The 18,816-nt window shown below is 33.5% G+C and overlaps 1 protein-coding gene across 11 annotated transcripts in view; it reads right to left on the reverse strand.

Annotated features, from left to right (window-relative positions):
• STXBP5L (syntaxin binding protein 5L) overlaps positions 1-18,816 on the reverse strand; it is a 327,812-nt gene that overhangs the window by 85,663 nt on the left and 223,333 nt on the right. For 5 of the 11 annotated variants that reach the window (XM_043874853.1, XM_043874856.1, XM_043874854.1 and 2 more), the window contains 2 exons: positions 14,254-14,405; positions 12,201-12,365 (listed from right to left, as the gene is read on the reverse strand). In XM_043874853.1, coding sequence (XP_043730788.1) covers positions 12,201-12,365; positions 14,254-14,405 — 317 coding nt within the window. The remainder of the gene's footprint in view (positions 1-12,200; positions 12,366-14,253; positions 14,406-18,816) is intronic. The other 6 variants (XM_043874859.1, XM_043874855.1, XM_043874860.1 and 3 more) reach the window with 3 other exon arrangements.

Here is an 18,816-nt window from a genome sequence, read left to right on the forward strand (position 1 = left end):
AGGGTTGGATTGAGGAGCAAAGATTTTGAAGGGACGGAATCTAATCAAAGCTGTAGGCCAGCCACAGCTCAGCTCAATACTTTCTAGAATCTGAATGATTAGCACTTCACTTGAGCAGTCTGACAAAGGATAAAAATTTATAAGCCTGTAAAAAACTTAAGCAACTCTCTTAACCAAATTGACCTGACATAGACACCTGCATCGTATTAATGAAAATACACCTTTTTTTGCAACATGGAACATTCACAAATATGGACTGTCATGAAACAATAACGAATTAACATCAAGCACAGTGTGTTCTCTAATCATAAAAGAAATTAAATTAGAAATCAATAGCAGAAATATGTCTTAAAATCTCCAAATATTTGAAAATTAAGAATGCCTCGTGTCTTGAAGAAATCATAAGGGAATTTTAAAAATTATTTTTTAACTTAGTGAAAGTATAAACACAAAATACCAAAATTTGTGATACTGAGATGTTACTAAAGTAGTTCCTAATGGAAAGTTTAGAACACTAGAAGCTTAAATTAGAAAAAAGAATGATCTCTAATCAATAATCTAAAAAAATCTTCTTAGTTAAAATACTGAAAAAGAATAGTGTAACCCAAAGTAAACAAAGGAAAGAAATTAAATCAGTGAAAAAGAGGGCAAAAGATAGAGTAGATCAACAATCCCACAAGATAATTCTTCAAAAAAAAAATTACTAAGATCTATAAAACCCTAGTGAGACTGATCAAGAAAGAAGAAAAAGCATAAATAACCAAATGTAGATGAAATTAAGAGATTTCTTGAAAGGAAAAAATTATAAAAAGTGACAAAAAGCAACAAACACATTGGAAAATATAAATAGACTCATTTTTTTTACGTTTTTTTTCTATTCAAACTTAAATATTCACAGCAAAGAAAACTGCAGGCCTCACTGACTAATTCAATCAAACATTTAAGAAATAAATAACCCATACTTTATGCAAACAATTTGAGGGCTAGAAAAAAAGAGAATTCTTCCCAATAGGTTATGAGGCCAGCAAAATGTTGAAAATCTGACAAAAACAGTAACTTAAGGGAAAGTACAGACCAGTCTCACTTATGAACACAGATGCAAAAGTGATAAATATATTAGCAAATGGAAGACAGCTATCTGACAAAGATGAAATATAACTGAGGTGCATTTATACCAAGAATATGTTTAATATTTGAAAATCAATGCAAAACATCCAATTAACATAACAGAGGAGAAAATATGTAATTACCTCAATACATGCAAAAAACTCATAATTTAGTACTTATTTATGATAAAATTCCTCAGAAAATGAGGAATAGAAAAATATATCCTAAATTGAATAAAACCCATCTCTGAAAAACTTACTAACATAATAATTATGAAATAATATTAAAATATTGAATGCTTTTCTACTAGAACTTAGTCAAAAATAGTCTTTAGTCTAAAATAATTGTGGTTTCTACCCCAATACTTTTCCAAAACTACTTTGTAAAGGGTCACTAATAAACTTCACAGCACAACACCCACTAATCACTTTTCTGAACTTAACCCTACTATAGCATTTGATGTGGCTGACCACTTCTTAAAACATCCCCCTGTATTTTTAAATTTTATTTAATTTTATTTTTTTTCAGTTTTTTAAGTAAATTGATTACTGACTTTTTTTTTAATCTTATTTTTTTTTTAAATTTTTTTATTAGTTGGAGGCTAATTACTTCACAACATTTCAGTGGGTTTTGTCATACATTGATATGAATCAGCCATAGAGTTACACGCATTCCCCATCCCGATCCCCCCTCCCACCTCCCTCTCCACCCGATTCCTCTGGGTCTTCCCAGTGCACCAAGCCCGAGCACTTGTCTCATGCATCCAACCTGGGCTGGTGATCTGTTTCACCATAGATAATATACATGCTGATCTTTCGAAACATCCCACCCTCACCTTCTCCCACAGAGTTCAAAAGTCTGTTCTGTACTTCTGTGTCTCTTTTTCTGTTTTGCATATAGGGTTATCATTACCATCTTTCTAAATTCCATATATATGTGTTAGTATGCTGTAATGTTCTTTATCTTTCTGGCTTACTTCACTCTGTATAATGGGCTCCAGTTTCATCCATCTCATTAGAACTGATTCAAATGAATTCTTTTTAACGGCTGAGTAATATTCCATGGTGTATATATACCACAGCTTCCTTATCCATTCATCTGCTGATGGGCATCTAGGTTGCTTCCATGTCCTGGCTATTATAAACAGTGCTGCGATGAACATTGGGGTGCACGTGTCTCTTTCAGATCTGGTTTCCTCGGTGTGTATGCCCAGAAGTGGGATTGCTGGGTCATATGGCAGTTCTATTTCCAGTTTTTTAAGAAATCTCCACACTGTTCTCCATAGTGGCTGTACTAGTTTGCATTCCCACCAACAGTGTAAGAGGGTTCCCTTTTCTCCACACCCTCTCCAGCATTTATTGCTTGTAGACTTTTGGATAGCAGCCATTCTGACTGGCGTGTAATGGTACCTCATTGTGGTTTTGATTTGCATTTCTCTGATAATGAGTGATGTTGAGCATCTTTTCATGTGTTTGTTAGCCATCTGTATGTCTTCTTTGGAGAAATGTCTGTTTAGTTCTTTGGCCCATTTTTTGATTGGGTCATTTATTTTTCTGGATTTGAGCTTCAGGAGTTCCTTGTGTATTTTTGAGATTAATCCTTTGTCTGTTTCTTCATTTGCTATTATTTTCTCCCATTCTGAGGGCTGTCTTTTCACCTTGCTTATAGTTTCCTTTGTTGTGCAAAAGCTTTTAAGTTTCATTAGGTCCCATTTGTTTATTTTTGCTTTTATTTCCAATATTCTGGGAGGTGGGTCATAGAGGATCTTGCTGTGATTTATGTCGGAGAGTGTTTTGCCTATATTCTCCTCTAGGAGTTTTATAGTTTCTGGTCTTACATTTAGATCTTTAATCCATTTTGAGTTTATTTTTGTGTATGGTGTTAGAAAGTGTTCTAGTTTCATTCTTTTACAAGTGGTTGACCAGTTTTCCCAGCATCACTTGTTAAAGAGCTTGTCTTTTTTCCATTGTATATCCTTGCCTCCTTTGTCGAAGATAAGGTGTCCATAGGTTCGTGGATTTATCTCTGGGCTTTCTATTTTGTTCCATTGATCTATATTTCTGTCTTTGTGCCAGTACCATACTGTCTTGATGACTGTGGCTTTGTAGTAGAGCCTGAAGTCAGGCAGGTTGATTCCTCCAGTTCCATTCTTCTTTCTCAAGATTACTTTGGCTATTCGAGGTTTTTTGTATTTCCATACACATTGTGAGATTATTTGTTCTAGTTCTGTGAAAAATACCGTTGGTAGCTTGATGGGGATTGCATTGAATCTATAGATTGCTTTGGGTAGAATAGCCATTTTGACAATATTGATTCTTCCAATCCATGAACAGTGTATGTTTCTCCATCTGTTTGTGTCCTCTTTGATTTCTTTCATCAGTGTTTTATAGTTTTCTATGTATAGGTCTTTTGTTTCTTTAGGTAGATATACTCCTAAGTATTTTATGCTTTTTGTTGCAATGGTGAATGGTATTGTTTCCTTAATTTCTCTTTCTGTTTTCTCATTGTTAGTATATAGGAATGCAAGGGATTTCAGTGTGTTAATTTTATATCCTGCAACTTTACATATTCATTGATTAGCTCTAGTAATTTTCTGGTAGAGTCTTTAGGGTTTTCTATGTAGAGGATCATGTCATCTGCAAACAGCGAGAGTTTCACTTCTTCTTTTCCTATCTGGATTCCTTTTACTTCTTTTTCTGCTCTGATTGCTGTGGCCAACACTTCCAACACTATGTTGAATAGTAGTGGTGAGAGTGGGAACCCTTGTCTTGTTCCTGATTTTAGGGGAAATGCTTTCAATTTTTCACCATTGAGGGTGATGCTTGCTGTGGGTTTGTCATATATAGCTTTTATTATGTTGAGGTATGTTCCTTCTATTCCTGCTTTCTGGAGAGTTTTAATCATAAATGAGTGTTGAATTTTGCCAAAGGCTTTCTCTGCATCTATTGAGATAATCATATGGTTTTTATCTTTCAATTTGTTAATGTGGTGTATTACATTGATTTATTTGTGGATATTAAAGAATCCTTGCATTCCTGGGATAAAGCCCACTTGGTCATGGTGTATGATCTTTTTTAATATGTTGTTGGATTCTGTTCGCTAGAATTTTGTGAAGGATTTTTGCATCTATGTTCATCAGTGATATTGGCCTGTAGTTTTTTTTGTGGCATCTTTGTCTGGTTTTGGAATTAGGGTGATGGTGGCCTCATAGAATGAGTTTGGAAGTTTACCTTCTTCTGCAATTTTCTGGAAGAGTTTGAGTAAAATAGGTGTTAGCTCTTCTCTAAATTTTTGGTAGAATTCAGCTGTGAAGGCATCTGGTCCTGGGCTTTTGTTTGCTGGAAGATTTTTGATTACAGTTTCCATTTTCTTGCTTGTGATGGGTCTGTTAAGATCTATTTCTTCCTGGTTCAGTTTTGGAAAGTTATACTTTTCTAAGAATTTGTCCATTTCATCCAAGTTGTCCATTTTATTGGCATAGAGCTGCTGGTAGTAGTCTCTTATGATCCTATGTATTTCAGTGTTGTCTGTTGTGATCTCTCCATTTTCATTTCTAATTTTGTTAATTTGGTTCTTCTCTCTTTGTTTCTTAATGAGTCTTGGTAATGGTTTGTCAATTTTGTTTATTTTTTCAAAAAACCAGCTTTTAGCTTTGTTGATTTTTGCTATGGTCTCTTTAGTTTCTTTTGCATTTATTTCTGCCCTAATTTTTAAGATATCTTTCCTTCTGCTAACTCTGGGGTTCTTCATTTCTTCCTTCTCTAATTGCTTTATGTGTAGAGTTAGGTTATTTATTTGACTTTTTTCTTGTTTCTTGAGGTAAGCCTGTAATGCTATGAACCTTCCCCTTAGCACTGCTTTTACAGTGTCCCATAGGTTTTGGGTTGTTGTAAAACATCCCCCTTTATCATGGCTTCTTCAATAGTCTCATTTCTTCTCTTCTCTCTGGCAAGTCTTCTCTGCCAGCTACTCTTCTTCCTTTGGAAATTCAATGTAATTCCTGTTGTCTTGTTCACAAACCCTCACTTCCCTTCTTCTACTCCCTCCATAACTACTATTACATACTAAATTTGTATATGTATGTAAATTTGATTTGTTTACCTGTCCACTTGTCATCTTCACTTCATAACAGATATATCAAAGTTTAGCAAGTCTAAAATTGAACTCTTTAGTCCCTACCACCATGCCATGCACTAACCCTAGCCTCTTTATCTTTGTAAATAATATCATGATACAGTCGTTGGCTCAAGCCCAGATTTGGGAAATAATCTCTTTTTGTACTTTCTGATACCCCAAATTAAATGACAGTTAGTAGCTCTGTAAGTGTTAATGATTCTTGCACCTGTCTGTTTTCCTCCAACACTGCAACACCCTTTGCCTTCATTTCTTGCCTGGAGTATAATATTGGCCCTCCAACTAGTATATTTGCTTTCATTCTTTTTTCCCCTCACAGGTTTTTTTTTTTTTTTTTTTCATTCAGCAGTGTGCTTAATATTTTTAAGATATAAGTCCAAGCCTATCATTTCCTTGCTCAGAATAAAACTGAATTTCTTATAACTGCTTCAGAAATTTGTATGATCTTGTCCTTGTTCATCTAGACATCAAAATCTTAACCCACTTTTCCTGTCAATCACTACATCCCCAGACTCGACCTTCTTTCTATTTCTAGAAGATAAAGTCCTTAACCACTTTAGAACCTTCTTACAAGCTCTCCACGCTGCCTGGAACATACTGCTCTTGCCTTTCATGTGACCAGCTCTTTTTTTTGAAAAAAATAACTCTTTGAGGTTTAATCGGCCTATTTACAAAGTATTTAATTTGATAAATCTTGACAATCAAGATAATAAATGTATCCATCATGTCGAAGAATTTCTTTGTGTCCTTTTATAACCCTCCCTTCAGCCCCTTCTCTATCCCCAGGCAACTATGGATCTGCTTTCTGTCATTCTGCATTAGTTTTCATTTCCTAGGATTTTTTATATAAATGGAATCATACAATATGCCCTTTTTTATCTGTTTTCTCTTACTCAATGTAATTATTTTGAGGTTCATCCATCGTATAGCACATATCAATAAGGGCATGACTTTTTACTGCTGCATAGTAAACTATTGAACATACATATGAGGTTTGCCTATTCATTGAACTTTTGATGGAGAGTTTAGATATTTCAGTTTTTGACTACTAAAGATGTTTGAATCTTCTGGTTGCTGTGAATGTCTTTGTATGGATACATGATTTCATTTATTGAGGGTAAATATGATAACTACATGTATATAAACTGGCTAGGTCATATTAAGCATATGTTTAAATCTTTAAGAACCTGCCAAATGGTTTTATACCATTGTACATTCACACCAGTAGTTTTCTATTTCCTTTGCATTCTTGCCAGTTCTTGGTATGATCATTCTTTTTAATTTTAGCCACTATAATGTATTATTATCTTATTGTAGTTTTGATTTTCTTAACAATGAATGTTCAGAATCTTTTATATGCTTATTTTTTAATCACTATTTTAATTTGTGAATTATTTATTCAAATCTTTGACTCACATTTTTATTGGGTTGCTTGCTTGCTTATTATTGAGTTTTGAGAAAGTGAAAAATAAATTCTAGATACAAGTCCGTAATCAGATAGTGAAAGCGAAGTCGCTCAGTCGTGTCCGACTCTTTGCGACCCCATGGACTGTAGCCTTCCAGGCTCCTCCGTCCATGGGATTTTCCAGGCAAGAGTACTGGAGTGGGTTGCCATTTCCTTCTCCAGAGTATCTTCCCGACCCAGGGATTGAACCCAGGTCTCCCGCATCGTAAGCAAGACGCTTTACTGTCTGAGACACCATCAGATATACACTTTGCAAATATTTTCTCCTAGTATATGATTTAACTTTTCATTCTCAAAAGTGTCTTTTAAAGGGCAAAAATTTTTACTTTTGAAGAAATCTGACTTATCTGTGTGTTTGTTCCTTTATGGTGCATGTCATTGGTATATTCTCTAAAACATTTTGGCCTAAGGTCACAAAATTTTCTCCTTTTTCCCTAGATTTATGGTTTTAGGTTTTATATCAAAGTTTATTAACCACTGGAAATTAATCATTAAAATTCAGTACAAAGTATGAATCAAAATAATTTTTTAAATGAAAGGATATTCAGTTGTTTAAATACAATTAACAGAAAAGATTATTCTTTCTCTATGTAACTGCCTATCTAAGGCCATACCACCCTAAACGCACCCGATCTCGTCTATGTAACTGCCTTTGCACCTTTGTAAAAAGATCAGCTTTCTGTATATGTCTAGGTGTATTTGTGAGGTCTCTGTTGAGTTCCACTGACATATTTGTCTTTGGATCAATACCAACCTGACTCAATAATACTAATTTTATTTATTTTTAAATTTATTTTTTATTGGAGGATAATTGCCTTACATGGTTGTGTTGGTTTCTGCCATACAACAACATGAATCAGCCATATGTATACCTATATCCTCTCTCTCTTGAACCTCCCTCCCACCCCACACCCCATCCCACCCCTCTAGGTCATCAAAAGCATTGGGCTGAGCTCCCTGTGTTATATAGCAACTTCCCACAAGCTATTTATTTCACACATGGTAGTGTATACATATATATCATGTTGCATATATCAGTGCTACTTTTGTAATCCATCCCACTCTCTCCTTCCCCTGCTGTAACACTAATTTTTAAAAAAGTCTTGATTAGGTGGTGTTGGTTCTCCAAGATTATTCTTTTTAAAGAATAATATTCTTTGGCTACTCTAAATCCTTTGCATTTCTATATGGGCTTTAGAATCAGTTTGTCAATTTCTATTAAAAAGTCTGAAGGATATTTATTGGGACTATACTGAATTATAGATGAATTGGGAGAGAACCGCTATCTTAATAATATTGATACATGTAATTCTTCATTTTTTTTAGGTCTTTAACTTCTTTCAGAAATGTTTTCTGGTTTTCAATGCATGAATCCTTCACATCTGTTGTTTATGACTAAGTGTTACAGGTTGACAAAAATAAAATTGATTTTTTTGTACTTACATCCTGTACTTTGTTAAATTCACTTATTAGTTCTAGTAGCTTTTTTGTAGACTTTATTAGATTTTCTTCATAGATGATCATGTTGTCTATGAAAAAAGATGATTTAACTTATATTCCATTCTGGATAACTTTTATTTTTCTTGCCTGACTATACTGGCTAGAATTCCCAGTATAACGTTAATTAGAAGTGGATATGAATTACATTGATATTTTTCTAGTCTGCCTGGTGGTAATAAATAGATACTATTTCCACTGTTTGAATGTTGGGTACCATTTCCTTTAATCCTTTCAGATGGTTCTTTACGTGTCCTTGGATAGCTACAGCATATGTATGTATTGACTGGTACTTTGTTCAAGGAGGGAACTGTAGATCTCTGGGATCCTCTCTTTATGCGCTGAAGCTGCTTTGGTTTCCCTGGTTTCTCATCCCCATCTTCTCAACATAGTGAGCTGGTTTCCTCTTGGGCTTCCTCCTCCTCCCTTTGCTGCAATCTAGAAATTCTCTCGGGGCAGTAAACAGGTACAGTTATAGAGTTCACTTCTTTTGTTTCTCATCTGCCAGAAATTACTGGCTTTCATTGCCTGATGTTCCATGTCTTAAAAACCACAGTTTCATTCATTACAGCTATTTGTGTGTTTGGAGAAGGATGTTAAACCTTGTCCCTGTTATTCTATCTTGTTCAGAACTGCAAGTTCCAAGCTTTGTCTTATTCCTTCTTGTAAGGATTCACTTAAATGTTTCCTCCTCAGATAGGCCTTCACTGACAACATATTCAAAAATCAGTCCAACTTTTCCATGTCTCATTTTATTTCTTTTATAGCACTGTTATCTTTTTTCAACTATAATTTATAGCTAGAAATTTCTTTGTAGTTTTCTCTTATAAATTGAGGGAAGAGACCATAATTATTTCATTCATTAAATATCTAGTACCAAAAAAATATTTGACACAGATGATGCTTAATAAATATTCTTTAAATGAATGGACTTTTCCCATTTATTTGTTCCTTGAGACATTCCTCTTATTTGTTTTACTCTTCCTCCTTTCTTGACTTTCTCCAATCATTTTTTAAAAAATATTTGACTCTCTTTTCTAATTCTCTTCTATTATCTTCCCCCCTTTTCTCCAATTTTTCTTTATGCTCTGATTTGTGTATCCAGGATCTGTTATGACTCCCCATACTCTGAAAAAACTATGCAATGAAAGAAAGAAAATATCTATACATAGGATTGAAACTTTCCAATGGATTCCTTTATTGCATAACTAGAAATTGATGCCTAAGCACATTTTCTGACAATGTTCTACCCTGAGCATACTTTTTAAACCTCCTTTGGTTCAAATGGTATATTAGCAATTTTCAACTAGCAAAATTTGTCATTATCACAAGTAAAAAGAGCACTAGGTGATGAGGCAGCTGACTGAATGTTAGCCCTAAATCTTCCATAAATTGGTTGTATTCTGCAAAAGTCATGTAATCTGTGGTGTGGGTTTCATCTTCAATGATGATAATTATAGAAAAATAATGTCTAATATTTATAGAAGTGCTATTATAAACACTAATCTTGAAAAGTTCCAAAAGTCTCTAAATAAGTAGGGATTATAATTTTACTTTATGAGAAAAAAGAAACTCAGAGTAGTTAAATGATTTGCTTAAGATATAAATGTAATGTCTAGTCAATAAGGAGAAAGGAAGAACTTGATACAAACCTTCTGACCCTATGTCTCCTGCTTTTTCCAAAACATTTCATTTCATTCACAAATCATAGTTTCATGGAAGACATGCAGCATCTCTTTATGGCCTTCTAAGGATTTTATTTTTCTTATGTCTTGACACTTTAATTCTTTGTTTAGCAGAAACTATGATTTCTTTTATAAGTTCCAGTGAATCCAGTAACTACAGAAGCCACGTCTACTCTCATTTACCAAATTTGAAAAGTCTCCCGTTGTTCATGTGAGTGAAAAGCATCACCTGTCAGGCTCTATCCCACTACCATCATCATTGACTTACTGAGCTCATAGTTGTGCTAAGAGTAAGAGGCTAATGAGAAATTTACATATGGTATTCAGGTTCTCTTTGTGCTCTACTTAAAAAGGTAGAGCGTGTGCACAAAAATACAAACAAATCTAAGTACCAATTAAGTGGTTCAGACTCTATTGTGTCCAAGTCTGTACACTATGGGCACTGTAGACATTTTAAATTAAGGAATTGGTGTAAAGCACTCTGATGGTAGCAGGAAAGGTTTACTATAGGGAGTGAAATCTTCCCGAGAGTTTTACTTATAAGTGTAGTAAAAGCCACACACTGACTTAAAAGGAGTGTTTTTATAGGTAGTAGAAAATTCATTTGAAGATGTAGATAGGAATTATATTTTAGAGTATCCTGAAGGAATGTTTAAAATCTTTTTTTTTTTAATTCTGAAGGCAACATCAGATTATTGAAATAATTAAGGCAAATGACATTTAAGCTTTATATCATGGTTGATATTGTAGACTTCATATAGTTTAACTAACTGCCTGTTTCTTATCCTCAGTATCCAATTTCTTTTACTATAAAAGCTGTTTATTATTGTTTATTATATAAATACCATATTGTTTGTTATATAAATACCATGTTTATTATAGAAATACCATAAAATACATTAAAAGAAATTGATAAAATTTACAATCTCATGTTCCAGAGACTTCTTCCCTCTGTATAGATGGATACATTCACATATACACACACACAGTGGGGGAATTCCACCATGGGAAGGCTAGATTAGGATTCTGAAGTTTTGAGTATGTATGTTAAACCTCTTAGAGACTATTTTCAGGAAAAGTTTTGGCTGGACCCTTTTAGGTGGCAGGGGATGGGTAATGAATAGTATAGCGGAGAGGTCAGCAAATTTTTCATGTGAGGAGTAAGACAGTAAATATTTAGTCTCATGGGCCATATGGTTTCTGTTATAACTACTCAACTCTGCCATTGTAACTTGGAAGCAGCCACAGACAATATGTAAATGAATGAGTTTGTCTGTGTTCCAGTAAAATCTAGGGAATAGTTATGAGCAGAAATAAGTCACCTCTGGGCCCCAGAAATGTTTAAGGATTTCTATGGTACTGACATCCTTTAGTTAATGGAACACAAAGTTTTAGATTTTTATAAGTGATGTAATTTTATTAAATATCTACAAGCTGGTGAGGTGAGGTCTGAAGAAATGCAGAATAAGAGCAACAAACGTGTGTGTATCCATATGTGTATATTTTATACAAACATGATATTATCTTATATATATTGTTAAGCAAACTTTCTCAAACATAGCATAGATTAACATATTATACACATCTTCTCATACCAATAAATATTCACCCATAACATCACTAATATTATCTGTATCTCTAATCATACTCTCACTCTTCATTCTTTCTGCACCATTTTTAAGAATATCTGACTCCACCATTTTCAGATTTGCATTTGCTACCACAGTAAAAGTTACTATTACTGACTTTTATTTACAATCTTAATTTCCCAATTTCAGTGTTTGGCTCCTAAAATAAACATAGAAGTGTTTATCTGCATATTCTATTCGAATGAAAAGCATCAGAAATTGGAAATATTTGGCTACCTCTAAGAAATCTAATTACGTCGGAAAAAGCAAATATCGTGGCCCTGGTTACAATAATTTTATAAAATGACCAAAGGTACAAAGTTTCCAAAATAACCATTCAATTATTATTGATACTAGATTATCAGGTTTATTATTTAAAAGGACACCACGACTATTCCTCCTCAAAACAAAAGACAATGTTTCTTGGACTAACAATACATGGTATGCATGATTTGAAAGAAACACTGAAACAATGAATATGGGTAAATAGGTATTTGGCAATAACTATTTGAAGTGTTTACATAATATTTATTAAAATTATCAGGTTGCATTTCCATAACAAAACAAAAATTTGCATGCATGCTGAATGTGTTTTAACAAACACATTACTGAGCACAAGTGTATGGATTTAACTCAAGCATTATGACTTAAAAAAGCTATTTGCCTAACCTTTATAGAACTTACTCTGATAGGAAGTACGGATCCGTTTCGTTAAATCAGGATAAAAGTTAGACAGGCCACGCATGCAAAAGTTGTCTTTGGAACATGCCAGAACACCAGCATCAGCAGCAGGCAGAAGGAAGAGAGAAAAATAGTCTAAAGTGAAAGGAAGTGATATCATACCAGAATCTAGAACAGCCAAGATGAAGAAATTGCAGCAAGTTTAGGTAATCAAATTAGAAAGGAGATATTAAAAAAATAAATTAATTAGAAAGTAAGAGGTGATAGATGAATGATGAGTATGCTGTAGTAATTTTATTCAATCAAGTCTCTTATAAAAATAAATGGCATTTCTCTTACATGCATTTTACATAGTAAACTTATTTAGCTTATAAATAATTTGTATGTTATGTCATAAATACAAAAATGGTTGTCTTTAATATTCAGTATTAACAAGAAAGCCTAGGGATTTTAGTTTTTTTTAAAATAACAAAGTGAGTACTCATTATATAACTAAATACAAGCATCGTTCACTTCATCCCAGTTTTTCCTAATTTTCGAATCATTAAAATTCTGAGTTCTAATCATAATTTTTGAGGCTCAATAAATTTAAATAATTGAATTATCTTGTCAAAATACACACTTTGTCATTCCACAGTGTACTTCCAGCAAGTAACTTAGAAACTGTCTTAAGATCCACAGTTTTTCTGATTGAATTAGTGTTTCAGCAGACAAACAGTGCTTACTTTTCCCCTAATATCTATCGAGAGTACAAGAACTTTCAAAAATCAACTTTCTCTTTCTCAGTCATGAGGGAATCTCATAGTACATGCGTGCACAATTTCTCTATTTTGCCTTTCTTTGAAAAGCCAGTAGTGGTAGAAGCAGAACCTGTCTAGTTTTATATTTATAGCACTCCAAAATATTGCTAAAAGATAAGATCCCTAACAACAAAACCCAGATTCTGAAGGAGAACTTTTGTGCTCCTGAAAAGAGTCTAGACTATAAATTTGGAAAGGGTTGAGGCTTACAAACGAAAGATTAACAGAGAGAATTTCAGTATATCAAGTAATTTTTTATTAGTCCCAAAGGAAACTTCACTTATTATCACTTTCATATGTTAAATTTGGCACACTTACAGTTTAAAAAGTGAAACCTACAATCATGTACTTTTTTTTTTTTTACTTTATAACAGTCTTCACTTGGTATAGTTAGTAAAAGTGTCAATATTCAACTGATTATTTTAAAAATACAGAAAATGTTAGAAACTGTATAATGTAATATGTAATATTGTAGATGCATGTCTATCTGCAAACCGTTTAGCTCAACCAGTTTTTTATTTTTTTTTTTACCAACTAAACTATGTCAGTGGACAGAAAATATACAAAATATTGGCAGTGTTTACAAAGCCAACTATTTGGATATTTACTGAAATTTCAGTAAAACTTTGCATAACTTGGCATATCAAAGTTTGGTATTACATGTAGAAAGTATTTTGGCTTGTATTTTAATAACTTTATATATTTTCCTTTATAACTGTCCTTCAAGAAAAATATCATCTTTCATAGCATTGTAAAATGTTAATAAACGTTTACTGCATTTGTGAAAATACCTCCAAGAAAGTCACCATCCAACAAGAAAAAATGACAGCTAAAAAATGGAGCTAATTTAAAAAATTATAATGGGTAAATAACATTGTTACATTTTTAAAGCTATAGTTTATTAGAAGAAAATTATCCCATTTGACACAACCACTGTAAGTAGTTTTTTTCAACAGAAGAGACTAATTTTCTTAGCATTTTTATATTCAATAGCATCTTATTTTGTTATTTCTTGGGAATTCAACTTAAGAACATTGAGATGCTTCCTAACATTAATAACAAATTGAAGTTTAAACACCTTCTTTACCCTTTCAGAGTCTCGCTATGTTTCTGCCCAATTTTACTTACATGGCATTATAAATTATGCTGATTTTATACTGCTATGTATTTGAATAGCATCACAGAAGACACAAACTCTAAAGGAAAGAAAACAGGTGAACTAAATAAGTTCATAATCATCTTGTTTTATCTCCTACCTGCAATGAACTGCTTGTTTTTTCGAGGAGACCGTGGTTGTCGTTGGTATATGTCACTTGATCTATACAGGTCAATGGTCCCCATGCTTAACAGTACAGTCTTCTGTATAAAATCCACCACAGCCAACCCATTGCAGTTCCCAAATGCAACTCTGAGAGAAAAAAAAAATACAACTAGAATGTATTACACCAACCATTATTATTTTGTCTCTGAATTAAAAAAATAAATATGATTATTGGAAAGTAATGCTTTAGGATTGGGTAAGTCAGGCAGTGATTGGTAGTCATAAAGGGAATGGTGCCTTTTACATACGATAGGTTAACCTTATATAAAAGCCAGGACCACTGCAAAAAAACAGGAATGACCTGCAGTAATGTTTTCTCAGATATTTTCTCATGTAAGTAGTGATTACTCAGCCTGTTCTTTAATAACTTGATTTTATGTGAGTCTTCTGTAAAAACAAAATCTTTTTGCTATGAAGGGGAAACTAGGTCAAGAAATGTCACACTTTAATAGCTACAGATACTTAAGTACACAATTAGATGCCTTTTTCAAATAAAATCATAATTTGGGGGTTCCAAATTAGTTATTTTCTTAGAGTATATATTTAACATAAGATTTTACATAAAGATTAACTTCATATATCAAAGGTTTTGATACTACGGTAGATATGAAGAGAGACAGAATTTTCATTCACAAAAATTTAAAAATATCCTCAATCTTCTGTTCTTTATCTTGTCCCATTTATTAAACTACAGAGACTACTTGGATTACTTTCTTAACTAAATCTCCTTTAAAATTAAAACAGATCTCCTAAGCAGATATTTTGATCACCTTAGCTACTGTGCAATGCTGTGTGCTACTGAGTTGTGTCTGACTCTTTGCCACCCCATGGACTGTAGCCTGCCAGGCTCCTCTGTTGGCATGTACTAAACTCTTTTTTTCTCCATTCACAACACGACTTCCAGCTGAAAAATTGTAAATCTGTGCTTTTTGCTTCCTAAATTAAATATAAAATAGTTGTATGAATGTTGTTTCCTCATTTTAAATAATTCCATGTTATTTTCTTAGATTGAATCTTGTGGATGAGTCACCAGCTACTGTAAATCTAGTTATTTCTATTGCACCACACTGCCTTCCTCACAATAAGTGAAAAGAAAAATTCTATCATACTAGATGTTTTGCTATTTTATATAAAATTCTACATCTTCCAAGAAGACTAACTCTGGAAACTGGAAAAAACATTGTAAAGGTCAGAAGATCCCATCTCATCATTTATAGATTATGTGACTGAGAAAAACTAATAAATATTGCCAGGCCTTAGTTTCTTTACTTTGTGATGAGAATTACAATGTTAGATTTATCTAGTTCAGAGCTTATGAGCATCAAATCTGAGATGTTATTAAAGTACTTTGAAAAGCTTCCACACAAAGTAGAATTGATCTTAATATTTCTTTATGTACAATATTACATATTGTAGTGAAATAATATCTCTAAATTTTTAATGTTAAAATGTAGTTCCTCTGCCTACAGGTATAAAAGAGTTCCCAAATGCAATTTTTAGAAAAAAGGCAACTAGAATGTATGACACCAACAAAAATAATTATTTTTATTTTGAGTTAAAAATAAGAATACTACCTCCAATTAAAATAAATAAATTAATTAAAAAATAACAATACTAGAAAGTTATACTTTAGGTTTGGGGAGGTTAGGCAATGGTTGTTTGAAAGGATATTGCATTTAATCTTATACCTTAACTAGAAAACAACAACAAAATATATTGAACAACAGTTTTCACATACTGGTCAACAGGAAACCTAGAGTAAGATGAAAGAAGGATAACAAAATAAACTTTAGGCATTCTAGTTTAAGTGTTCTAGCTTAGCAAATGGAGAAATTTCCCAGACTAGAGCACAGGAGGGGAAGGCAAAGGCAACCCACTCCAGTACTCTTGCACTTTTCACTTTCATGCATTGGAGAAGGAGATGGCAACCCACTCCAGTGTTCTTGCCTGGAGAATCCCAGGGACGGCGGAGCCTGGTGGGCTGCCAGCTATGGGGTCGCACAGAGTAGGACACGACTGAAGCGACTTAGCAGCAGCAGCAGCAGCAGAGCACAGGAAACCAAAGCTCAAGGACAGATCAGAAGTCTTGCTGAACTGAGGCGACAGAAATCAGAGTCTGATGCAGCAAAAGCAGTGAGAATGTAAGGCAAAATACCAGAGAGAAGAGAGCAGCACAGATAGAATACATCAGAGATGTATAGACTGGCCTTCTTGAGATTTTATCTGGGTACTGATCTGTGCACCCATGTAAATAAAACTACTCCCAGGCTTGGGAACAAACTACCAAAAAAGGTAAAACAGAGTAATTTGCAAAGCTCATCCAAGGCTGAGATTGTTTCATGTCACTACCAGCCAAACTGCTGAGATGTCCAAATACATGGGAAAACAGATACAGGGGTGTCACTTCATTAGTGGGAACAAATTAGCCATAAACTAAAGGCTTTTCTGGATCCATCCTAAACAAGCTCAAAAACAATTATTCTAAGTAATATAACTTTCTTCCAGAAAACTACTGAAAAGAATCGAATAAAATATCACCATAAATATAAAATTCACAGTGTTAACTACATGAAAAGTATTAATAGTAGGCATATAAAGAACTAAGAAAAAGACTGATAACCAGGGGGGAAAATAAACCAACAGAAACATACCTAGAAGTAAAATGGATGGTAAAATTGGCAGAAAAATATGTTAAAAATGCTTTGGAAAGTATATTCCAGATATTCAAGAAGGTTGAGGAAAACTTGAATGCAGAAAATACATTTCTTATTCAGAATATTCACAGAACTCCCAGTAATAATAAGATAATTTGATTTAAAAAGTAGGCAAAAGACATAAACAGATGTTTCATCAGACAACATGCACAAATGTGAAAATAGCACTTGAAAGATGCCGAACATAATTAGTTACCAGGAATACATAAATTAAAACCACAATTAGATACCACTGAACCCATCAGAGTAGATAAAACTGAAAAGATCAACACTATGCACTGTTGACAGGTATGTGGTAAAACCAAAACCCTCACACATTCTCACAGAAATGCAAAATGATATAACCTCTTTATAAAGCAATTTATTCTGTCTCATAAATATATACTTACCACATGACTGAGAAATTCTGCTCTTATTTACCCATGAAAATACAAATAAATGTTACATAAGGACTTTTACTTGAATGCTAATAGTGGATTTATTCATAATAGTCCCAAACTGGAAAAAAACCATATTTCCATCAATGGTTAATAGATAGAACACATTTTTGTATATACACACAATGGAATAGTATGCAGCAATGAAAATGAACAAGTCACAAATATATATAGTAACACAGATGAATCACAAATGCATTATGCTAAGTGGAAGAAAACAAAAAATTCTATTTATATAAAATTATAATACATGTAAAAATATGGAGACAGAAAGCAAATCAGTGGTTTTACAGGGCCAAGTACTGACAGGTAATAAAAGGGCACAAGGGAACTTTTGAGGTGGTGAATAGTGTTTATAAAATTAGTCTGTTGGTGGTTACATAACTTACACTGTCAGGTATATTTGTCAAAACTAATACTGCATACTTATAATTTGTAAAAAAAATTTTTCCTATATGTTAATACCTCCATACAGTTTTTAATATTAATAAACATTTAATTAAATTACTACCAAAATAGACCTGTGTGCCTCCTGACCCAGTGGCCAGTATCAGCCCACATTTCAAGGGCATCATCTCCAACCTAGTGTCACAGTCCTATCCCTGAATTGGTGAGGCCAGAAAATGCAGCCAAACCAGAGTTAGGACTCCAACTCACCAGCTTGAACTCAAGGAAGCCATAAGCCATTGCTATTAACAATGCAACAATGAATATCCTTTATGATTTAGTTTTGCTCAAATAGAGTATATTTAGGGGATAAATTTCTAGAAATAAAATTACTCACTTATGTGAAAAACACTGTATATTTTACTCTTTAATTCAAGCATAACACACATAAATTAAATTGAACACTTAGTTATCACAAAGTGAACAACCTCACATAATTATCACTACATCAAGAAATAGAATATTACCAGCAGTTGTCTTGTGCTTCGCCTGATTATTACTCCTGTCTCCCCAAATCTGACTTCTTTTTTTTTTAATTTTTTTTATTAGCTGGAGGCTAGTTACTTTACAATATTGTAGTGGTTTTTGCCATACATTGACATGAATCAGCCATGGATTTACATGTGTTCCCCATCCTGATCCCCCCTCCCCCCTCACCCCCATCCCATCCCTCTGGGTCTTCCCAGTGCACCAGCCCTGAGCACTTGTCTCATGCATCCAACCTGGGCTGGCAATTTGTTTCACACTTGATAATATACATGTTTCAATGCTATTCTCTCAGATCATTCCACCCTCACCTTCTCCCACAGAGTCCGAAAGTCTGTTCTATACATCTGTGTCTCTTTTTCTGTCCTGCATATAGGGTTATTGTTACCATCTTTTTAAATTCCATATATATGC

The sequence above is a fragment of the Cervus elaphus genome, chromosome 19 (genome assembly GCF_910594005.1).
Source record: "Cervus elaphus chromosome 19, mCerEla1.1, whole genome shotgun sequence".
NCBI classification, from domain to species: Eukaryota; Metazoa; Chordata; class Mammalia; order Artiodactyla; family Cervidae; genus Cervus; species Cervus elaphus.